The 24,562-nt window shown below is 50.7% G+C and overlaps 1 protein-coding gene across 2 annotated transcripts; it reads left to right on the forward strand.

Moving 5' to 3' along the window:
• Positions 1 to 853: 853 nt before the first annotated feature.
• CCM2L (CCM2 like scaffold protein) lies at positions 854 to 21,905 on the forward strand. Of its 2 annotated transcripts, XM_023626298.2 has the most exons (10): positions 854 to 944; positions 3,469 to 3,636; positions 5,866 to 5,949; positions 6,047 to 6,230; positions 7,068 to 7,522; positions 13,370 to 13,505; positions 15,172 to 15,235; positions 17,524 to 17,653; positions 18,214 to 18,352; positions 19,254 to 21,905. In XM_023626298.2, exons 1-10 carry the CDS (start codon positions 915 to 917, stop codon positions 19,565 to 19,567), a joined length of 1,704 nt encoding a protein of 567 aa, XP_023482066.1. In that variant the 5' UTR covers positions 854 to 914; the 3' UTR covers positions 19,568 to 21,905. The 2 variants fall into 2 exon arrangements, with proteins under 2 accessions (XP_023482066.1, XP_070104118.1); XM_070248017.1 differs by lacking the exon at positions 854 to 944 and having other exon boundaries at positions 3,553 to 3,677.
• The last annotated feature ends 2,657 nt before the right edge of the window (positions 21,906 to 24,562 follow it).

Below are 24,562 nucleotides of genomic sequence, written 5' to 3' on the forward strand. Positions count from 1 at the left end.
AGGAATAAGGGAGATGAAATATGTCAAGTGCTCAGCACAGAACCGCAAAGGGAGCCTTGCCTCCCTAATAGTCTCCCAAGAGACAGCAAAACAGCCCAGGACACACAGACACACAGATAGGGAAACAGTTAAGATTTACTGAGTGCTTCATATGTGTCAGGAGCTCTTCTAAGTGCATTTAGTCCTTACAAGGTCACCAGGAGGTCAGACCTGGTGTTATGCCCATTTTATAGACAGGGAAATTGAGGCAAAAGAGGTTAAAGGACTTGCCCAAGGTCATAATCTTAGTAAGTGGCAAAGCCAGGATTCAAACCCAGACAGCTTGTCTCCAAAACCTGTGCATACTGCCGCCCTTAGTAGTAATGATTCATTGTTTAGATTCATAGCTTGCTTGGACACAGTATTCTATAGTTTATGAAGCATTTTCCCACCCACTCTTTCATTTATTTCTCACCACAGCAGCCCAGAGAGGGAGGCGATGTTTACTCCCAATTTATAGAGGGGAGGGGGAAACTGAGGCTGTGAAAGGGGCAACTATTTCATTTCCAAGGTCGCACAGCAAGGTCAGTGGCAGAAGTAAGGGCGGAATTCGGGATTTTCTGACTCTCAATTTGGGGTACCCTTCCCCAGCCTTATTCAACTCCCAAGCCCCCGAAACAGCAAGCCCTCTGCTGGAAGCTCGAGGCTCTCTCCCCAGGGCAGGTGCTATAGCTGGGCTTCCACTTTTCAGCTGGAGAGTCCCAAGGCTGGTCCTCCACCCCCTCCCACCTCTGCTCACTATCAGACGGGAGGGGCAGGAACTCCGGGGCTGGTGGAGTTTCCGACTAGGCAGGAAAAAGAACAAAGGAACTGTGTGGGGGAGAGGGTGGAGGGGGTGTCCAGGAGGGTAGCAGGAGTGGAGGGGACGCTTCGCCATGGAATATGAAGTCAAGAAAGGGAAAAAGGTAGGTGGGAGGTTGGGAGGGATGCAGGGTAGAGAAACGTGCCTGGAGCTGGGAAAGTGGGAAGCCTGGGGTGGGGGCTGAGCAGTGAGGGGCAGAGGAGGGGCTTTCTTCTCATTTGGAAGGATCTTCCTCCCGACCCTGGGGTAGCCAGACATTTAGGCTCCAAACTCCAGAACCTGTCCTTCCACTCTCAGCGGCCTCTGCCGTCCCCGGAATGGACAGACAGGTACCGTCCAGGGAAACCCAGCCAGATACATCTGTCAGAAGACACTCTCAACCTGCTTTCCTGGTGTTCCTGGTGGTTCCTCCCTGCAGCTTTTCAGACAGAGGGACATTCAGACACCCAACAGACCCATTCCCCTGTCTCCCCAGACAAGACCTCAGCCAGGGCAATTCTGTGCCATGAGGCTGCCATCCAGGCTTGAAACGCCTACCTACTGCCCTGCTGCGTTCCAACCCCTGCCCATCTTTATACAAAGGCCAGGTCTAAGGCCTCAGCCTGCAGTCATTCCCCCACCCCCTAGATCCTCGCCCCCTCCTGACTCTCAGAAGTTTTCTAGTCTGGTTCTCTGGGCACCCTGCCTGGTTGTCTTTGTGGTTCAGGGACCCCCTCGGGTTCCAACTCCTATCCCCAACGCCACCCGCATGGAGCCCTCTTCCCCCAGGAAACCTAGCTCAGGCTGTTCTAAAAGGCTCCCACGGGAATCAGGAGGGCTCAGAAGGGACTTAAGACATACGTGCACACTCTCTCGGTTCTTTCCTTCTATGGGTATTTACTGAGGACCTATTAAGTGTCAGGCACCGTGCCTGGTGCTGGTGGTGATGCAGAGGTGAACAAAGTCAAACAGGGGCCCTGCTTCCTCTTTGGAGCTCACAGTCTAGTGGGGGAGGCAACTACTAATTTTTTTTTAAAGCAATTAATGTAAAATTGCATAAGTCTCCATACACAGTGCTGGGAGACAGAACATTAGGGGATTCATCCTTAGACTGGTCGGTCTAAGCTGAGATCTGATGGGTGGAAGGAAAGGAGGTAGGGAAGAGTGTTTCAGGCAGAGGAACAGCATGTGCAAAAGCCCCATGATGTAGCAAGGAGGAAGGCCTGAAAGATGGCCCTATAGCCGGAGGGCAGGAGAGAGGGGCAGTATGGGGTAAGATGAGGCTGGAGAAGTGGGCAGGGCTGGACCATTCACGGCCACAGACAAAACATTTACCTCCCCATCCCACTCGCACAAACACACACACACACACACAGGATAAAGTCCCAGCTCCATAGCTGGCATTCAAGGCCTCTCTGAGTTGTTCATCTCATAATTCAGCCACAGTGGTCTACACATAGCTTCTCCAGGCTCATGTGCACCGGGCCCTTGCAGCCTCCAGGGTTTTGCATATGCTGTGCCCTCTGATTGCAATGCCCTTTCCAATGAGATGTTTTGTTCTCATTTCTCAGAGCTTCCATATGCCTCATCCAGGCTACACGATATTAGTTTTAAAATGAGCTGGGCATGCATCAGAATCACCTGAGTGCTTCTTAAAACACAGTTCATGAGGCCAGCCCGGTGGCGCAGCAGTTAAGTTCGCACGTTCCGCTTCTCGGCAGCCTGGGGTTCGCCAGTTTGGATCCCCGGTGCAGACATGGCACTGCTTGGCAAAAGCCATGCTGTGGTAGGCATCCCATATATAAAAAAAAAAAGTAGAGGAAGATGGGCATGGATGTTAGCTCAGGGCCTGTCTTCCTCAGCAAAAAGAGGAGGATTGGCAGCAGTTAGCTCAGGGCTAATCTTCCTCAAAAAAAAAAAAAAAAAAACAAAAAAACAGATCATTGGGTCTCACCCCCATGTTGTGATCTAGTAGGTCTAGGATGGGGCATTTCAGTAGGTCTGGAAATGTGCATTTCTCTCAAGTTCCCAGGTGATGCTGTGCAGCTACTGCTCGTGACCCAGGAACCACACTGGGAACTGCAGCTCTAGAGTAGTGCTCACACTTTCCTGGGAGAGGAGATGCCCGTTGGGCTGGGCTGGGGCCCTGGGATTTGCTCTTTTCCCTTGCTCCAGGCCATTATCATGCATGTGCCGCTGGATTACATTAAATGTACTTACTACTTCTAATTTTTAGGAAAGTATAGGGAATAGCTTAACAAATACCTTTGCATGCACCACCCAGCCACATTGAATCCTAATGTTTTTCTGTACTTGCCCCAGACTGGCCCATTCCTTAAGCCTGGGCCTAGGCAGGGCCTCCGCCCTTACCTGGGTGTTTAGAATGGAGGCTTGGGAGCCAGGCTGCCCACGGGGAACTATTGGTTCTACCCCTACTAGCGGGTGAACTTATCAGCCAGTTGCCGCTCAGGGACTCAGTTTCTCCATCTGTAAAATGGGGATCACAGAACTCCCTTCTGCAGACTTTTTGTGAGAACTAAATGAGGTAAAGTAAGGAAAACACTGAGCGCGATAAGCGCTCCATAAAGTCCGTTGCCTGTTACTGATTTTATTTGTTATCTCCTCGCTCCTCCCCTGCCCGCCCCCAGGGCTTCGTATCCCCCATCCGGAGGCTGGTGTTCCCCAAGGCCGGGCGCCGGGCAGCCTGTCGGAGCAGTGTGAGCCGCCGGCCCCTGCACTCCATGCCCCTCTATCCCCCGGACTACCTCATCGACCCCCAGATTCTGCTGTGTGACTACCTGGAGAAAGAGGTCAAGGTGCGTGCGGGATGAGGAGAAGCGGTGGCAAGGATCTTGGGGTGAGGAGTGGAGCGGAGGAAAAAGTTTTCCTCAACCCTCTTAGGGCCCCTGACTGGGTCTGAAAATTAAGCTGACAAAGACAGATTAACAGGAGAAAAGCATATACACTTTATTAAATTTTTATATGTACAGGAGAGCCTTCCCAAGAGAATCAAGACCCCAAGAAGTGACCCAAGCAGGAAGCTTTTATTCCTTTTTGACAAAGAAACAATAAATCTGTGAGCAACTGACAAGGCAGAGGGCTTTGGGCGTGGGGTAGTAGAGGTGAAGAAGTAACAGGGTTTGTTTATACAGCCTGCCCGGCCCTAAATCCCCTGTATCTGGTGACAAGGACGTCTCCCTTCCTCCCCGTACAAGGGAGGGCACCTTTCACATGGGAGACTTATCTCCTGGTTTTCAGGGAAGAAGGGTGATGGGGTGGAGGTCAGAGCGAACTTCCTGCTTCTGACACTTTCTCAAAGTCCTTCAGCTTAAGATATTCAGTATGCCAAGGTGCCACATTTTGGGGTAGCACGTCCTGGACCCCATCCCGAGAGACCTTACCTCTCCCTGACACCAACCTCTGCCCAGCCCTGTCTCACAAGGGGAGGCTCCGGGGAAAGAGGCCTGGGTTCAAGCCAGCCTCGCCCCTGCCTTATGCTGTGGACCCTCAGCACGTGACATCCCTCTGCTCAGCCTCGGTGCTCCCATCTCAACATGGGGCTCAAAACCTACCCCCATGGGACAGCGATGGGGGCAGTGCACTGTGTACTGAGAAGCCCCATCTTCCTGTGAGATTTTACTGTGGTGATGTTGTTACTTAGACAGTGTCCGGGATAAAGGAACCCAGTTCAGCAAGCCCCAGGGGACTTAGACCACTCAAGGGCTTTACTTTTGCCTCTTGAATACCATGAAGGAGCAGCAGAGAATCCTCATTACCCAAGGAAAATTGATATGGTGGTAGGAGGGTCAGACTTAGCAAAAACAGGCTGCCCCATTAAATTTGAATTTCAGATAAGCAATGAGTACTTTTTTTTTTAAAGATTGGCACCTGGGCTAACAACTGTTGCCAATCTTCCTTTTCTTTTTTTTTTTTTCTGCTTTATCTCCCCAAACCTGCCCTGTACACAGTTGTATATCTTAGTTGCAGCTTCTTCTAGTTGTGGGATGTGGGGCACCGCCTCAACATGGCCTGACGAGTGGTGCCATGTCCATGCCCAGGATCCGAACTCTGGGCCACCGCAGTGGAGCGCGCGAACTTAACCACTCGGCCACGGAGCTGGCCCCGCAATGAGTACTTTTGTAGTATTAATATGTCCCAAATATTGTGTGGGACTAAAAAAAAAAAAAAAACCTAAAAAAGTATTCATTGTTTATATGAAATTCAAATTTAAATGGCATCTTGTATTTTATCTGGAACCCTATATGGAGGAAAAAGATAACAAATCCACTTAAAAGCTGGGGACTGAAATCTCAGAGAGAATGAAAAGAAAAGGTGTGATTGGTGGAATTCACCTAGAAGATTAAAACCAAAAATAATGAAAAAAGTTAATTCTCATATTAAATAACCTCTAAGTTAAGTGATAACATTAAGTTACAACTAAGAATGAGTGAAGAACTAATTTATCGATTTGGAGCATCATTGTTCTGACAAAATTGTATAGCAATTCGACAGAACATTCTTCCCTTTCCGTTTAACTTCTGCAATGAGATCATCAAGAGCACAAGTGACTTGCACAGTCAGGTGACACTGGTGCTTGGGGTGGACAGAGCCACTCAGGCCAAGTGGAAGTTCACAGGCGGTCAGTTCTTTCAAGCTAGTATAGTGACTTTTGCTTCCGTCCTAGCTAAATAACTGTGTTCAGGCAACATAAGCTAGCAGCAGGGTTGTGGGCCCTGGTGGGGGGAGTTTAGTTTGGCCCTTTCCGGCTATATAATATTGGGCATGTTATTTAGCTTTGCTGTGCCTTAGTTTTCTCATCCTTAAAGCCGAGATGAATGAGTGAATGTGCATAAAGCTCTCAGGACTGTGTCTGACTTCTACGACCACCTTAATATCAGTTATATCAGGTTATTATCATTAATTCAGAGATTTCTATCTTAGTCTGCCCGTGCTGCGGCAGTGAGGAAGTCAGGGTCCTCCAAGCCTTCAGGCTGACCTCTCTCTGCCCTTCTCCCACCCCAAACCCCGCCCCATTTCCCATCCAGTTCCTGGGCCACCTCACCTGGGTCACCTCCTCACTGAACCCCTCCAGCCGGGACGAGCTCCTGCAGCTGCTGGACACGGCCAGGGTGAGGCTCTGGGGAGCAGGGAGGGCAGGGTCTCGTTCCCTTCTCCCTCTCCCACCCGAGGCCCCTGGGGACTCAGGAGATCCGACCCACCCTGCAGCAGCTGAAGGAGCTGCCGCTGAAGACCACAGCGGAGCAGGACAGCATCCTGAGCCTGTCCGCCCGCTGCCTGCTGCTCACCTGGCGCGACAACGAGGAGCTCATTCTGCGCATCCCCACGCACGAGATCGCCGCCGCCTCCTACCTGCAGGACGACGCGCTGCACCTGCTAGTGCTTAAGACCGGTACGGCGGGCCGGGCCTGGCCGGGGAGCAGGGCCGGGAGGTGAAGAGGAAGAGAAACTGCCCAACGGTCTAGCCTTGGGAATGGGCGTGACCTAGGGAAGGCACGGAGCCTGAGGCTGGATGATGGGGTGATGGATAAGACCTGACACCACTCTGAGACTAGGGCCGGGCTATGACCATATGCAGGAAGACGGAGCTCAAGGTTGAGGATGAAGAGTGGGCGGCCTGACCCACCATCCTGAGGCCAGGTGGCGGAGCCTGGGAAGGGTGGAGAAGCCAGAATGCCAATACCTGAAGTGAAAGGGCGTGGTGAAGGGGAGCAGGACTGGGAGGCCCTGAGGCTGGAGGGAGGCTCGGGTGAGGGGCGGAGTCCGCTCTAGGGGCGGGGCCATACGCCGGGGAGGCGGAGCTCGCGGCTGGGGCAGCAGGTGGGAGAGGTCTGACCACGGCAAACTAGGGGCGGGGCCTGAGGTCGGAGGCGGGGTTGAGGGGAAACCGAATCCAAGGAGGTCGCCCTGAAACCAAGGACAGGGTCCGAGTTAAGGGTACAGAGGTAGGGGACAGCTTGACCACTACCCTTAGACCAGATGACAGGGTTCGGGCTGGCTGGTGGGAATGGGCTGCGGAGCCAAAACCAGGGGTGGAGCCTGAGGCCGGGGGCGTGGCCCAAATATAAGGATGCTGCGTGGGGGCGGGTCTGGCCGCATGTCTTCGAAGCCAGGGGCCGGGCCAGGCGCGGGTGGACCTTTGGGTGGCAGGGTCGGGCACCCCAACTGGCCTCGGCAGGCGGCTCTTAGGCCGGATCTTCTGCGATTGACGGCCACCGGCTTCTCCTAGGTCTGGGCGTGGACCCGGTGCCGGCCGGCGTAGACGCCAGCCCCGGCGGCGCGGGGCGCGACCCGGGTCCGCCGGGCGCGGCGCCCGAGAAGCGGCGGGTGGGCACCACGGAACGACGCCACACCATCTGCAGCCTGGACTGGAGGATGGCGTGGGGCGGGGGCGCGGGCGCCGAGGCCCGGGCCGGGGGCGGCGGCGGCGGCAGCCTGGAGCGCCAGCGCGCCGGGGCGCGGGCGTCTGGCAGCTGGGAGCGGCGGCAGACGTTCAGCGGCAGCTGGGAGCGGCGGCACGGCGGCGGCGGCGGCGGCGCGGGCAAGCTGGGCGGCAGCTGGGAGCGGAGGCAGGCGGGCGGCGGCAGCTGGGAGCGGCGCCACCCGGGCCCCAACCCGCTGGACCCGCAGGACCCCAGCCCCGACGCCTACTGCAACCTCGTCATCCTGGCAGTGGCCAACAGGGTGAGCCCGAGGGCACCCGGCGCCCCTGCGCGCTGCCTCCCGGGCGTCCTCCCACTCCGCCCCATTCACGGGGTTCCTGAGGTCTACCCCGACCTCTTTCCTTCTCCCTCCTTCGGCCCTACCCAGGTCTACCCTACCCTACCTACCCAACGCAGGTACTACCTGTGTGCCCATCAGGCCAAACGGTTTCTAAACTCCAGCCCTGGACACCTCCCCCTTGCTGTCCCAAGGGGATGAAAAAAAAATGGTCAAAACAGCCTTGATCTAACCCCCCCTCCGGCCCTGCTCCTTCTCCAATGTCGTCATTGTCGGCGCTACCACAGTAACAATTATGATGACACTAATCACCAGCAGGAATCGTATGCCAACCCATGCCAGACACAGAACCAGCATTAACCCTTAGAGGCAGATATTTCAACCATCCCCATTCGATAGAGGAAGAAACTGAGATCCAGGGGCTAAGTAATTTGTGCAAGGTCACACAGGAAGCACGTGGCGATTTCAACATTGGGACCCAGGAAGTTCAGAGCCTGTACTCTTGCTAACTATGGCAGTCACCCAGGGCAGAAGCCTTTCCACCATTCTTACCTTCCCTATCCTCCCCTCCCTCCCATCCTCCACGTTCAATTTTGCTTTTATTTATTTGACCATGTTTACTGAGCGGCACTCTGTGCTAGGCATTGGACTAGGTGCTATGGATACAGAGAGGAACTAGACACATTTGATGTCCCCCTTAGGGAACTCACAGTCCAGCAGACAGCCTCCAGCCCTGAGCCTTCTAAGCTTTTCCTCTGACCCAACTCCCTCTTTATACACACTGTGGTGAAGAAGACAGACAGGTGCCTGGCTAGAGGGAGAGATGGATAATAACCAGAAACTCAGACTCCGGAGCTGACAGGCTCCCCCTTGAAGCACTCTCTTGCTCGGCGTCCAGCTCTCTGCATTCTCCTGGTTTTCCTCCTACCTCCCAGGCTGCTCCTTCTCAGGAGCTGGTTCGTCCTCTTCTCTCCAGCCTCTTAAGGTTAGAGTGCTCCAGGCTTAGTCCTTGCTCCTCTTCTCTCCTCTACACTCGTTTCTAGGTGATCTCCTCTAGGCTCATGGCATTTAAAGCACTTGAGAACTCCACGTTGTATCCTACCAAATCTCCGGGCGAGTTTCTCCACTCAGTCTCTCATTCGACGGTCTAATGATCATCTCACACCTAACGCATCCGCAGCCGAGCTCCCATCTTCTCCCCCAAACCTGTTCCTCCCCTGGTCTCCCTGCCTTCGTTAATGGCAGCTCTGTCCTTCCGTTGCTCAGACCAAAACCTTACAGTGATCCTTGGCTCCTCGCTCTTTCTCTCTCTCTCTGTCTCTCTCACACACAGACCCCTCATATCCACTCTGTCAACAAGTCCTGTTGTCCCTATTTTTAAAATATAACCAAAATCCATCTTCTCCCCACCCTCCACTGTTCCCACCTGGGTCCATGCCCATCCCCTATCACCTAGATTGTGCAGTCACCCCTCACTGATCCGGTCCTTGCTTACAATCTGTCCCCCACATGGTCAGAGCAGTCCTGTTGACACATGTCACATTGTGTCACTGCTCAAGATCTTCCAGTGGCTCCCCATTTCACTCCTTACGGCTGCTTATAAGGCCACTCACCTTATCCACCATCCCCATTCCCTCTCTGGCCTCATCTCTTTCTACTCTCTCCTTGGTTCACTTCACTCCAGCCACACTTGGAGAGTGCGAGAGACCCACGTGCTCTGGATAGTTCACTGTGTATCTCCGGCACCTAGAATAGTGCCTGGCACATAACAGATGCTCAGTAAATAGTGAATGAACGGATGAATTACTGCACATTATATTATTACGCTTTGCAATGGGGAGCAAGAAGAAAACAAGCAGGTTATGGTGATAATGAGGGAGGAGATCCATTTTCCATAGGGAAAATGAGTTGGTGCCTTTTAAGCTGCAATGTGAAGGAAAAAATGGAGTCAGCAGGGCGAAGAGCCAGGAAAGTGAATTCTAGGCAGAGGGACCAGTGTGTCCTGTTTATCCCACTCGCCTGTGAGGGCTTTGAGGTACAGACCTCATCTAATTCACCTCTGGGAGCCCAGAGCCTAGACCAGTGCCTGCCAAGCATTAGAACTAAATGAGAATCTGTGGAATCAGTAAATAGAAGTAGAGTAGTTTTCCAGGAGTATCTGAGCCTCTGGCCTCCTACCTAAGGCATCATGGTCCCAAAAAGAGTTCAAGAGTTAGCGTCAAAACCTGGATGCAGTCTTAACCAGTGCTGTGAGCCTGCTGTGAGCTGGGCAAGTCACTTAAGCACTCAAAGCCTCAGGGTCTTTAACTGTGAAATAAGAATCCTCTCTTCTCTGTCCCTTTTGTAGGGTTAAGGATCAATCCTGCTTTAATGATTAGGACATTCCCCATTCCAAAATGCCTATCCTGGGTTACATTTTTTTAATTGAGGTCGTAATTTATAACACTGTGAAACGTCAGTTGCACATTCTTGTTTGTCAGTCACCATGTAAATGAGCCCCTTCACCCCTTGTGCCCAACCCCCAACTGCATTGCCCTCCGGTATCCACTAATCTGTTTTCTTTGTCCATGTGTTAGTTTATCTTCCACATATGAGTGAAATCATACGGTGTTTGTCTTTCTCTGTCTGGCTTATTTCGCTTAACTTAATACCCTCAAGATCTATCCATGTTGTTGAGAATGGGACAATTTTGTCTTTTGTAATAGCTGAGTGGTATTCCATCATATATATACCACATATTCTTTATCCAAGCATCCATCGATGGGCACTTGGGCTGCTTCCACATCTTGGCCTTGTGAATAGGGCTGCATTGAACATAGGGGTGCATAAGCCTCTTTGAATTGTTGATTTCAAGTTCTTTGGATAAATACTCAGTAGTGGGATAGCTGGGTCATATGGTATTTCTATTCTTAATTTTTTGAGAAATCTCCATATTGTTTTCCATAGTGGCTGCACCAGTTTGCATTCCCAGCAGTGTATGAGGGTTCCCTTTTCTCCACATCCTCTCCAACATTTGCTATTTTTTGTCTTGGTGATCATAGCCATTCTAAGGAGTATAAGTTGATGTCTTAGTGTAGTTTTGATTCACATTTCCCTGATGATTAGTGATGTTGAACATCTTTTCATGTGCCTATTGGCCATCTGTATATCTTCTTTGGAAAAATTTCTGTTCATATCTTCTGCTCACGTTTTGATCGAGTGGTGTGTTTTTTTGGTGTTCAGTTGTGTGAGTTCTTTATATATTTTGGAGATTAACCCCTTGTTGGATATATGATTTGCAAATATTTTCTCCCAGTTTGGTGGGTTGTCTCTTCATTTTGTTCCTGGTTTCCTTTGCTTTGCAGAAGCTCTTTAGTCTGATGAAGGCCCACTTGTTTTTCTTTCTTTTGTTTCCTTTGTCTAAGTAGACATGGTATTCGAAAAGATCCTTCTAAGACTGGTGTCAAAGAGTGTACTCCATATATTTTCTTCTAGGAGTTTTATGGCTTCAGGTCTTACCTTCAAGTCTTTGATCCACTTTGAGATAATTTTTGTGTATGGTGAAAGATAATGGTCTACTTTCATTCTTTTGCATGTGGCTGTCCAGTTTTCCCAACACCATTTATTGAAGAGACTTTCCTTTCTCCATTGTATGTTCTTAACTCCTTTGTTGAAGATTTGTTGTCCATAGATGTGTGGTTTTATTTCTGGGCTTTCAATTCTGTTCCATTGATCTGTGTGCCTGTTTTTTGCACCAGTACCATGCTGTTTTGGTTTCTATAGCTTTGTAGTATATTTGAAGTCAGGGATTGTGATGCCTCCAGCTTTGTTCTTTTTTCTCAGGATTGCTTTAGTTATTTGGGGTCTCTTGTTGCCCCGTATGAATTTTAAGATACTTTGTTCTATTTCGGTGAAGAATGTCATTGGGATTCTGGTTGGAATTGCACTGAATCTGCAGATTGCTTTAGGTAGTATGAACATTTTAACTATGTTTATTCTTCCAAGCCGTGTGCATGGCACATCTTTCCATTTCTTTATGTCATCATCAATTTCTTTCAATAATGTCTTAGAATTTTCAGTGTATACGTCTTTACTTCCTTGGTTAAATTGATTCCTAGATATTTTATTCTTTTTGTTGTGATTGTAAATGGGATTGTATTCTTGAGTTCCCTTTCTGTTAGTTCATTATTAGAGTATAGAAATGCAAGTGATTTTTGTAAGTTGATTTTGTACCCTGCAACTTTGCTGTAGTTGTTGATTATTGCTAATAGTTTTCTGATGGATTATTTAGGGTTTTGTATATGGAGAATCATGTCATCTTCAAACAGTGAGAGTTTCACTTCTTCATTGCCAGTTTGGATACCTTTTATTTCTTTTTCTTACCTAATTGCTCTGGCCCAAATCTCTAGTACTATGTTGAATAAGAGTGGTGCGAGTAGTCACTCTTGTCTTGTTCCTGTTCACAGGGGGATGCTTTTCAGTTTTTCCCCACTGAGTATGATGTTGGCTTTGGGTTTGTCATATACGGCCTTTATTATGTTGAGGTACTTTCCTTCTATACCCATTTTATTGATAGTTTTTATCATAAGTGAGTGTTGGATCCTGTCAAATGCTTTCTCTGCATCTATTGAGATGATCATGTGGTTTTTATTCCTCACATTGATTGATTTGCAGATGTTGAATTATCCCTGTGTCCCTGGTATAAATCCCCCTTGATCATGGTGTATGATCTTTTTAATGTATTGCTGTATTCTGTCTTCCAAAATTTGTTCAGGATTTTTGCATCTATGTTCATCAGCGATATTGGCCTGTAATTTTCCTTCCTTGTGATGTCCTTATCTGGCTTTGGGATCAGGGTGATGTTGGCCTCGTAGAATGTGTTAGGGAGTGTTCCACCTTCCTCAATTTTTTGGAAAAGTCTGAGAAGGATAGGTATCAAATCTTCTGTGAATGTTTGAAGGAATTCTCCACAGAAGCCATCTGGTCCTGGACTTTTATTTTTGGGGAGGTTTTTGATTTCTGTTTCAATCTCTTTACTTGTGATTGGTCTATTCAGATTCTCTGTTTCTTCTTGGGTCACTTTTTATCCTGGGTTACATTTTAATTTACACCTTAGGCTTTTTTTAGAGACACAAAACAGGAAATGGCTTCATGAAGATGGTCTCTTCATCAGTTATTATCTTTTTGTGTCTCTTGCTTAAAGACACAAAGAGATAAATTAAAAAAAGCAAATTCCTCTTCAAATTTGCAATCTCAAAAAAGTTCCACCCAAGGACTTAAATTCCTTCCTTCTATTGGAGACTGAAGTTTCTATATTCATCCTGCTTCCATTGTTCCCTTGGTGCCAGGAAGCTCATATCTAAATATAGCATCCAGCAACTATCTTGAGCCTAAAATTTTCATACATTTAATTCTTCCTCCTCCTACTAGGTATTAGGGGGCCTGGGTTCTGGTCCTAGCTGATCACTTCACCTCTCTGGACCTCAGCTTCTTACCTATAAATTAAACTACATTAGGGCTTATTTTAGATAAGCTTCAGGAGGGCCGGTGAATCCCCCAGAAATTTGGGGTGCACGTGTGCATTTTTCAGGGCAAAGAGTTAGAGCTGTTGCTGGGATTCTGTAAATAGGTCCAAGACTCAGAGAATGGCCATATAACTTTGATGGGAAATATCCTCAAAGTTGATTTAAAGGCATCCACAGGTGTGCGCGCGTGCGTGTGTGTGTGTGTGCACGCGTGCCCCTGTGAGCCTCCTCACACAGTGTTTTAGGAAGCAGGGGCATCCTGGTCACTAGTGAGGGCCTGAGCTCTCTATCCTCCTCCCTGGGCCAGGATGCTGCCGAGGAGTCCTGTGCCCTCATCTGTCAGGTCTTCCAGATCATCTATGGGGACCAGAGCATCGAGTGCGTGGACCGGGCTGGCTACCACTACACATCCACACCCGAACGGCCCTGGCTCTGCAGCCGCAGTGAGTACTCGAGCTCCTGGCCACTCCTCCTACAAACATCTCAGAAGGCTGGGAAGGGGGGATGCCCCAGGACTCAGGCCGATCAAAGCCTTTAGGGGTCCTGATCGCTACCATGATTACAGTGTACCCCTGCTTTGTAGTTAAAATAACATGCCGACTTTCAAAGTGGCCTCAAACCTGGCCTCTTCATAGAGGTTCTGGTCGCCAGATTGAGAACAAGCCCCGTCAGCTGAACTTCTCTCCCCTTTGTTTCTAGTGTCCCTGCTCTGCAGAAACCTAAGCACATACATTGTCTGTTTACTCAGCCATTTAATCCCACTAGGACTCTAGGTCACAACCACGATTTCCAGACCGGAAATTGAAGGTTTCCTTGAATGCCGTCAAGGGCTGGAACGAGAATGAGACTAATAGAGGCATTTATTGAGCACCAACTATGTGCCAAGTCTTATTGAATCCTCATAGCAACCTTGTCTGTCCTGTTGGCCACTGTATCACCTGCGCCCAGCATGAGACCAGGGACAGCACAGATGCTCAAGAAGTATTTTCTGAATAGATGAAAGACCCCTCCGAGACCGTATGATTTCAATTTTACAGATAAGGATATTAAGGCTCAGAGTAGTCAATAAATTGCTGAAGGTCACACAGCTGGGAAATGGCAGAGTCAGGATGCAAACCCAGGTGTGTCTGATTCTAAAGCTTCTGTCTGCAACAGCTTCACTCCCCATGCTGCCTTCAAGGCTATAGTAAACTTCTTCAGCCACAGCGCCTCAACGTGGCCCCTGTTTGCATAGTTCCAGCAACAGGGAGCCGGCTCCTTCCTTCTGGAGGCGCTCCCATCTGTGGGAAGGTGGGATAGCTCATTGACTCTCACAGGAATAGTGGACAAATCAATGAGATAACTGAACAAATATTTCAACAAATTCATTCATGTGACAAATATTTATTGAGCACCTACTATGTGCCGGATCCTGCTAATCCCCAGGATGTACTGGTGAGCAAAGCCAGACGTTGCCCTGCCCTCACTTGCATTACTGAGGTCGGCAAAGAGTACTTAGATCTTACACAGATACAGTGTAGCCACACGCTGTGTTGTGAGGAGTACAGGCGGAAGCTCCTTGCCTGGGAAGTCAGGGGAGGGTCCCAAGGCAGTGACACTGAGGGAGCCAAGATGCGAAGGGTGAGGAAGTGCCTGCACTCAGTGAGATCACAGGGCTGGGTGCAGACCAAGTTCTCTGGAAATGGGGCTTCTTCTCAAGATTTTGAGTTCCTTCCCCCTTCCAAAGCTCTTTTTTTGTCTCGCCTCAAACACATACTGTTTCCAAGATGCTCCCTCACCTGTCCTCTAGCCTGCTGTCCCCAGGACCCCCATAAGGCAGGCAGGAGGTGGTACTGTCCGGCGTTGAGGACGTTGAGGGCCAGGAGAGGGAAGGCGAGCTGCCCGAGGTCAGCTGTGTGTTGGTGGGGCGGGAGTCGGGGTCAGCATCTTCCACCGGCCGCCCGTTTCACTCGGGGTAACAGCTCACACCCTCACCATTGCTTCCAGTGCCACCCAGCCTCCTGCCTCCATCCCGACCCCAGGGTGGGGAGGAAGGTGGGGCCTCCGGGGAGCCAGGGAGGCTGGGCCTTCTTGGCTGCCTCTGACAGCCTCTCTGTCTGCCGGCCGCAGGTGACAGCTGCCGCACGGACGGGACTTACGCCTACGACGCTGACTTCAGCTGCTGCAGCTCCTTGTAGGTACTGCCCTTGCCAGGGACCCCACTCTTGCCCCCATCCCCTGCACAAACAGGGTCGTTCTCCTTGGCATTCTTGAGTCCCATGTGGGCAAGAGAGCGTGGGAGAAAGGGAGCCTACCTTGATTTGTGCTAAGACACTGAGCGTTGAGGGTGGGGTAAACTGGGATCCTAGGAGCTCATAGGATCCAGACCTCAGAGAGGCCCATGGGGCAACCAGAACCCAGAACTGCGGTCCACGTAGGCCTGCGGTTCTCTCCCAGTCATCCTGACACGGTGGCCTGCAGAGTCCAAAATCACAGCTAGTGCCCACAAATAATCTTGGTTTACTTTGGTTTTCATTCTACATAATAGAAAACCCTAAAATAGAAGCTTAAACGGGATAGAGCACTTTTCCCCCTATCTCTCACACAAAATAGACCAGGAGCTCATGGCCTTATGGTCATGGCGGGCCCAGGCTTATCTTTTCCTCCCTCCTCAGCACTTGCTTCAATCCTCGAGGTTACCTCATGAACCAAGGTGGTGGTCATAGCTCCAGCCATCACAGTAGCATGCCAGTGCCTCTTTAAAGACTTTGCTGGAATTCCCACCTGACAACTTCTGCTTACATTTCATCAGTCAGAACTTGGTCACATGGCTACAACTAGCTGTAGGCAAGGCTGGAAAATGTAGGATTTAAAGGAAAAAATTTCTCCATTGGGAACATTGTCCGGGGTTCTGTTTAGTGTGACCAACCACACCCTAGTTTGCCCAGGATTGAGGGGTTTCCCAGGACACTGGATTTTCAGTACTAAAACCAGGAAAGTCCCAGGCAAACCAGGACGAGCTAGTTCTGTTATTAAGGCCATTAGCTTGACAAGTAGTAGTCTCTGCCAGTGATAGATGCCCTCTTTTTTTTTCATTTTTTTCCTTTTTAGTGGCAATATATTTGTCTTCCTAATCCCGTGTGCCTGGGGCAGGTCCTTAAACAGCCTGGTGTCTCCTGGAGAGATGACAATCATGATAATGACTAATCGAACTGTGTGCCGAGTACTGTCCTATGAAGCATTTCACTCTTTTTAATCAATACAGCAACATTACAGGGACTGCTGTTTACTTATTGCTTATAGTCCATGACTCTGAGTGCTTTACAAATATGAGCTCCTCTCATTCTCACGACACCGATTTTTATCATCCCATTTTACAGATGGAGAAACTGAGGAATAGAGAAGTTAAGTAGCTTGCCAAAGGTCAAGCAGCTAGTAAGTTGTAGGTCTGGGATTTCAACCCACACAGGCTGGCTCCAGAGTCCACACCCTTAACCACTAAGCCAGACTGCTTCTCTGCAGGTGATAATGGAAGATGGTTCTGGAACAGTTTAGAGACCAGGAAGGAGGCTGACATTTTATTAAGCAATATTTATTGAGTCCCTACCACGTGCCAGGCACTGTGCTGTGTGCTAGGGCTACAGTGGGGACAAGACGAGACGAGACCTGCGCTTGGCACGTAGCGGGTGCTTAACAAACAAAGGAAACCAAGCTCCCTGCTCTTGCCTGGTTTACAGTCCAGCGGCGGAGACAGTGAAACCATTACTTAACAGGAATAAACGCTGATGGTAATGAGCACGGAAGAGAGGCTCAGAGTGCTCAGAGAGGCTCCCCTCATCTGGGAGTCAGGAGGGCCTCTGGGGCGATGACCCTTGAGCTGAGACCTGGAGGAGGGAAGGGGAAGAGCGCTGGGGTAGACGGAAGAGCAAGAGCGAGGATGCTGGGGCAGGATGCAGCTCGGTGTGTCGGAAGAACCGTCAGGAGGCGCCACGGCTGCGGCAGAGAGTGGTCAGGGAGGACATTTGCTAGGGGCATCTGGAAAGGCCTTGCATATAATGGGTAGATTTATAGACTCTGTGACCCATTTGACAGAGGGTCTAACCCAGTCTGGGGGAATCAGGGCAAACTTTCCTGAGAAGGCAACATTTAAGATCCAACAATGACTAAGAATTAGCTGAGTAAAAGACAGGGGGAGAGAGGCATTCCAGGCAGAGGGAACAGCATGTGCAAAGGCCCAGAGGTGGGGAAGTACTTGGAGTATTAGAGGAAAAGGGAGAAGGCAGGGTGGCCTGAGCATAAAGAACAAGGGAGAGCCCAGCGAGAGAGGAGGCTTGAAAGACAAGGCAGATCATGTGGGGCCTTGAATCTGGATGAGGCCCCAGGCCCAGAGCATCAGCAGCTGTGCCCTCCCACCTTCAGTCCTCTGCAGGGAGAGGAGCTGGAGTGAGGTGAGTGAGGGCCCCTGTCTGCCTATCCCTGCAGCAATGGCTCCCAGGACACATTTGAAGCATGTTACAGCGGCACATCCACACCCTCTTTCCATGGCTCCCACTGCAGCAGCAGCGACCACAGTGGCCTGGGCCTCGAGCAGTTGCAGGATTACATGGTCACGGTGAGCTGGGACAGGCAGTGCAAACAGCACAAAGGCCTGGAGGCTGGAGAAAACGTGGGGATATTTCAGGAATCATGTAAGCCTGCACATAACGGAAGCATAAAACCTCAGAGGTCAGGGTGGGACATGAGGTTAGGAGAGGAAACTGAGGCTAGCTTAGCAAAGGCCTTAAATAGTGTCAGGTAGCATTAATTGAGTGCTTGCTGTATACCAGGCACTGTCCTAAGCCCCTTTTGTGCATCATCCTTTCAACAACCCACGAGGGAGTTTCCATCATGAGCCTCACTTCACAGATAAGGAAAACAAGGGTCAGGGAGGTTGTCACCAACCCAAGATCACAGAGCTGCTCAGTGAAGGGGCCAGGGTATGAATTCAGGCAGCTTGAGTCCACATCCCATTCTCAGATGCAGCCCAAGGGGTCTGGCTGTCCCCCCATAAGCCATGGAAGGATTTTCAGAGGAGGGCTGAGCCAAATCTGCCCTTCGAGAGGGCTCCGGGTCTTTAGGCAGGGGTTGGGCGTGGGACCTCCCTGGGATTGACCTCACGTGGTGTTCCCACAGTTGCGGAGTAAGCTGGGGCCGCCCGAGATCCAGCAGTTTGCACTGCTGCTGCGGGAGTACCGGCTGGGGCTGCCCATTCAGGACTACTGCGCGGGGCTGCTGAAGCTCTATGGGGAGCGGCGAAAGTTCCTCCTTCTCGGTGAGCTCTCTGCCCCACCCACCAAGGGCCGGCCAAGGCACCAGCCTGGGAGTACTTACTCCTTATCCCTCAGCCTCCAGTAAGGCCATGATCATGAGGTCCATGGGACATATGAGGAGACAGAGAGGGGAAGGAACGTGCCTGCAGCCACAGAGAGCTGATAAGAACAGAGCACTGGTATAGCCATTTCACCTTCACAGCAAAGCTGGGAGAGGGAAGAGTTCTTCCCATTTTCTCCATGAGGAAGCTGAGGCTCAGAGAGGCTGAGGAACTTATCCAAGATCACATAGCTAGTAAGGAAAGCTAATAATAACAACAGGAATAATAATATTAAATAAGCTCACATGTATTTGGCAGTCACCGTGTGCCAAGCACCATCTCAACGAATGCCTCAGTTCTGGGAAGTAGGAACTATTACCTGCTCCCATTTTGCAGATGAGGAAACTGAGGCTCCGAGAAGCAAAGTACAGTACTGAAGTCACATAGCTAATAAGTAGAGATGGGAACAAAACGAGCTGCTTTCTATGGGGCACTTAGTGTGTGCTAAGGACCTTATTTAATCCTCACACCCCTACCGGGAGAACAGGTGCAATTATCTCAGTTTCACAGGGGAGGAAAGTACGGCTCAGGTAGTTATTTAATGAGGGTCAGGCAACTAATAAATGGGAATGTAACAATTGCAATAATAATAACAACAATAATAAGCGAGCATGTAGTGAGCATTTACTGTGTGCCGAGCATTATGTCATTCTCGGGCTCACAAAGTGGAGCAACTGGTGCAGGGCCACACAGCCAGTGAGTGGCGGGGCGGGGATTCGAACTCAGATCTCCCGAAAAGGTGATTCCTCTGTGGGAGGGGAAGGGCTGAAGCCCAGGAGTCACCCTGCCCCTCGGCGCGCAGGGATGCGGCCCTTCATCCCGGACCAGGACATCGGCTACTTCGAGGGCTTCCTGGAGGGCGTGGGCATCCGCGAGGGTGGCATCCTCACCGACAGCTTCGGCCGCATCAAGCGCAGCATGAGCTCCACGTCGGCGTCGGCCGTGCGCAGCTACGACGGCGCGGCCCAGCGGCCCGAGGTGCAGGCCTTCCACCGGCTGCTGGCCGACATCACGCACGACATCGAGGCGCTGGCCCCCGACGACGACGACAGCACGGACGAGGAGGCGCGGGGCTCCCCCGGCGGGGATGACGCGGCCGAGGACAACTACCTGTAGCCTGTAGTCACGCCCATGCGCAACCCAGCCTCTGGGTCCCCTCCACTCATTCTTGCCCGTGCGGCCCCCTCCCCAGGGGCCCCTCCTCACACCCCGACGCGGGGCCTGCGCTCTCCCAGGTCTCGGTCCCCGCCCTCGGGGCTCTGGCCCCTGCAGTACCGAGAATGTCCTGCAGGGGGCGGGGCTATAAGCCCTGGGCAGTCGCCCGAGGATCAGCGGGCCCTCTGCCCCCCGCAGGTGGGCTGCGTCCTTCTTTGTCCCGCTAGTTCGTAGGCTCGGCCCCGGACACCGACTCCTCCCCGCGACTCGGCGCTTTCTAGAGGCCAAGGCAGGGATGAAGAGTGGGCTCCACCTGCTGGCCGACTGAGAAAACAGTTCCAGAGACCTCTGCTCCTCCCGGTTTACAGCTGGAGAAACTGAGGTTCAAAAGAGAAGGGACTTGAGGGGATCTCCTAATATCTTATTACCTCGAACTGGCCATGCTAGTATAGACGGTCTTTATAAGCCTCTAAATGGCAGAGTCTCCCCTCCCCTGATGGCAGGAATTGGATCATCAGAGTGCGATGGAGGTTTTTCTCTACTGAGAGTTGACCCAGAGGTGGTGACCTGGGGTCCTGGCCCGAGGACTCTGAGCAGGTAGATCTTGGACTGGGAACCAGGCAGACCTAGGCCTCCTCCTGTTGTTGTCCTGGCCTCTCTGTGCCTCCTGTTTCCTCATCTGTCTGGCGAGATGGGCCCACCTACCTAAAGGGTGGTCATGGGTATTAACGAAGGTCAGGACCTTCGTGCTGGGTCTAGCATGTGATAAGTGCTCAGTAAATGCCCCTCTCTTCCACATCTAACGCTGTCTGACTCAGTTTACCTGTCTTTACCCTGGGTGCACTGGGATGGGAACTGAGATGGGGTGAGATGTAAGAAGACACTCAGGGAGCTCCCGCTTTGGGAAGAGGAAATAGGACTTCTCCCTCAGGGCTCTGTTACAGCCTGGCTCCCTGCTCAAGTCCCAAATGAAAAGTACCCAAGACTCCTCAGGCAGCCATCTCAGGGGCCTGGGGTGGTCAAAGACATCTGAAGGCAGGGTGGAGAGGGAGAGAAGTCAGGATAAGGACAGCCTGAGTAAAGGCTTGGAGGCTAAAAGGAGTAAGCCCTGAGAGGAGGCCAGAGACTCATAGGAGAGCTAAAATGTATTTGTAAAACTTTACAGAGACCTCCATGGCCAGAGACATGGTACTTACCAGGAGGCAGGTACTATTAGCACCAATTGTTTTTTTCCAGGGAAAGATTTGCCGTGAGCTGACATCTGTCGCCAATCTTCCTCTTTTTTTTTTCTTTCCCAAAGCCCCAGTGCATGGTTGTATATCCTAGTTGTAAGTCCTTCCAGTTCTTCTATGTGAGCCACCACCACAGCATGGCAGCTGACAGATGGGTGGTGTGGTTCCCCTACTGGGAAGCGAACCTGGGCCGCCAAAGCGGTGGGCGCTGAAGCTTAACCGCTAGGCCATCAGGGCCAGCGCCTATTATCAGCAATGTTAAAGTAAGATTACTGTTCTTGGGGCTTCAGGTCCAGAGAGTTCCATGATTCACACTCAGTTTGTGGCAAATGGCCATCCCATCATAATGGGCCCATGCAAGCCCCTTCTGGCGTTTTGCTTTATTTTCCCACTCCATCTACACATTCCCCACACTCCTTCCCCTCCCCACCATGGGCACCCGCCCCTATGTGTTGATATATGTTCCTGGACATACAATACACAATGCTTTATATATGTGTTTACACCACATAAATGGTATTGTGTAAGGATCTCATTCTATTGCTTCCTTTTTGTCACTCTATAAAATGGTTTTTAATAATCCATGTTGCTGTAGGAAAAATCTAGCTTAGTGCATCGAACAGCTGCAGAATATCCCAAGCTGAGCATCCATTGTTTTATTTATCCATTCCCCCAGTGATGGACACTCGGGTGGCTTCCAATTCTCTCTTACCACAAACACCACCGGGATGAACATCTTTGTACACAACCCTTATGAACTTAAGTGAAAATTTCTTTGGGCTCTATACCCAAGAGTGAAATTGCTACATCACAGGGCATATACGTTTTAAATTTCACTAAATTCTGCAAAATGGCTCCACTAGCAGCGTGTGAAGGCCACTGTGTCCCCCCATTTTCATGAGCTTTTACATTCTCCAACTTGGTAATTTTTGCCTGCAGTTTGGGTGTAAGGTGGCATCTCAGTGTTGTTTCAACTTGCTTTTCTCTGTTCAGAACCTCCTTCGATACATGTTGGGCATTTGGGCTTCGCCTTCAATGAATTGCCTGTTGGTATGTTTTGCCCATTATCTGTTGTGTTTCTTGTCTTTCTCTTGTTAATTTGCAGGAATAGCTTATACATTTTAGATATTAATCCCTTGTTGAATTCTGATGTCCCAAAGATCTTCTCCCAATATGTTGCCCATCTGTTCGGTTTATCTATGACAGCGATTCTTAAACTGTAGCATGCATCAGAATCTCCTGGAAGGATTGCTAAAACGCAGATTGGTTAGCCACATCCCAGAGTTTCTGACTCAATAGAGCGGGGGCGGGGCCTGTGAATTTGCATTTCTAACAAGTACTAGAGTGATGCTGATGATCCGGGGACCACAGTTTGAGAACCACTGACCTATGGTGTCTTCCTTTGAGCAAATTTGTTCCATTGAACAAATCCTTAATTTTGATGTTTTCAAATTTGTTTATCCTCACTTTATGGGTGAGAGAACTAGAGCTCAAGGAGGTGAAGTGAATGACCCAAGGTCACACAGTGAGCTGGGATTCTGACCCTTATCTGGCTAACCCAGAGTCCATGCTCCCCGCTGCTCTGCCCTCCTGTCTACCAGCCTGTGGGATGTAGCGATTGCAGGCTGAGGCATTTGGACCTGAGGCCGGGGCAGCCTTAATAAGTTCCCGAGTGAGGCAGTCAGAGTGGGAGAAGTCAGTTGGCTAGGGCCAGGAGCCAAAGAGATAGGCCTAAGGGCTTTTACAAGAGGAGCAAGCTCAGAGATTGCCCACGGTCCTAGCCAGGGCAGAGTGACAAGGCTGCTGCGAGGGACAGTTCTTACCCCACAACTCCGGGTGAAGCAATTTCCCTCACACCCTGAGGAAGTACCCACCCACCCTGGGACTACCCTCTTACCAAAGCCGTGTAACCCCTTAGGTTCTAAGGTCCAAAGGGCCCTGGCTGGGGCGGCCCAAGCTCTGAGCATGGGGGCTCTGCCCACACTTCCTCCTGCAGCATCCAGAGATGCTGCCATCATGGTTCAGTTCCTGGCACTGCAGGAGGGGAAAGCCCCTGGGGGTGGGACAGCTGGTTCCCAAAGACCTCTGGGGGTAGTGTAAGGATGAAACTTCCCTACCGCCTGGATCCCCTGAGGGCAGTCCCAACACATGGACAACTGGTGAAGTTAGTGAAAATGTCTTCAGCTGCCCCTTCACACAGAAGCCCCTCCAATTTGGGGGCCCTCCAACCTCCCACTCCCTCCCAGTTTCCAACTGGAGACACCCAGCAATCCTTCACAACTGTGTTGGGGAGGAGTCCTGGGGCCACTGTCACTCAATCGCCATCATTTAGAGAGCACCCACTCTGCGCCAGACGCTAGAGGATGACATAGAACAACTCCTGCCCCCCAGGGGACTCCCAGCCTGATAGGGAAGACAGGTCCCCAAATTACCACAGCACAAAGTTGTTAATTGTAAAATGAAAGGATGAGAAACCAGCTCTTTCTGCGGAAGCCAGAAAAGGCTTCGCAGAGGAGGTGATGTATGAGTGAGACCCTGAGGGATGAGCAAGATTTTTGGTGGGTAAACAATAGAAGAGAGAGCCCTCCAGGCGAGGCCAGCGTGAGCAAAGGCAGGCATGGCACTCTCCAAGACTGGTAACCAGTTAGCTCTAGTGCCGTGGTTAGGCACTCCAGCCCTGGGGTCAGACTAAGTGAGTTTTGAATCCCAACTCTGTCATCTGCTGGTTGGGTGACCTTGAGTAAGCCCCTAAATGTCTCTGGGTCTTGGTTTCCTCATCTTTAAAATGAGGATAATGACAGCATCACCCTGATAGATCTCATAGATTGTTGTGAGGCTTAAACAAGATAATCCACATAAAAGTACATATGGTAAGTACTCAATGAACATGACCGTTAGTATTGCTGGAGGAACATGGGGTGTCAGGTGAGCAGGGCTTGCAGGAGAGGAGACCAGAGAAGGGTCAGATTGAGAAGGGCCTCAAAGGGAAGGCTAGGAAGTGTAGGCAATGGGGAGCAACCTCATGGGCTTGCGTCTTCTTGAAGTGAATCTGGCTCTTTGGAGAGGAGGGTTGACTGGAGAGTCAGGAGGGCCTGGGCACCGGGGCAATGGGGCAGGAGCCTGGGGCATGGACCAGACGAGAGATGCTAAGACCTGACTCAGAGGGGGTCAGAGGAGAGAAGAGAGGAGGGCGGCTTCCAAGGGAGAGGGAGGGGAAGAAGGCTCCCTGCTGGCTCAGAAACAGCAGCCTCTCGAATCATCTTTTGATTAGACTCATTCATTCATTCATTCATACATTCCACAACTATTTATTCAGCACTTGAACCTGGCCTCATGGATTTACATTCTAGGGTGTTTATATTACTATAAAATAATGCTATTTGGAGCTTCCAGATGCAGTAACCACCCAATCAGGCCTAAATGATCAAAAATTGATAGCCCTCTTGGTGTGTCCTCCCATTCTGGACCTGTCTATCCTCACACATTTCAGATGATGGACAAAGGGTCTTAGAGCCAGGCCAACCTGTCTTGCCCCATTTCCTGTGATGGGGACTTCACTGTTTTCTGTGACAGCCCTTTCCACCTAGTGCAAGAGCTAACAACTGCCTCCTTGTCCACATCACCTCCCGCACCCCCCCACAACCATCGCCTTCTAGAACTCTCCACGGCACAACTGCTCCCTTAGCCCTTGGCAGCCTTGCAGTGATGTGCAGAAAATGATGCG

This window comes from Equus caballus, chromosome 22, assembly GCF_041296265.1.
Source record: "Equus caballus isolate H_3958 breed thoroughbred chromosome 22, TB-T2T, whole genome shotgun sequence".
Classification (NCBI taxonomy): Eukaryota; Metazoa; Chordata; class Mammalia; order Perissodactyla; family Equidae; genus Equus; species Equus caballus.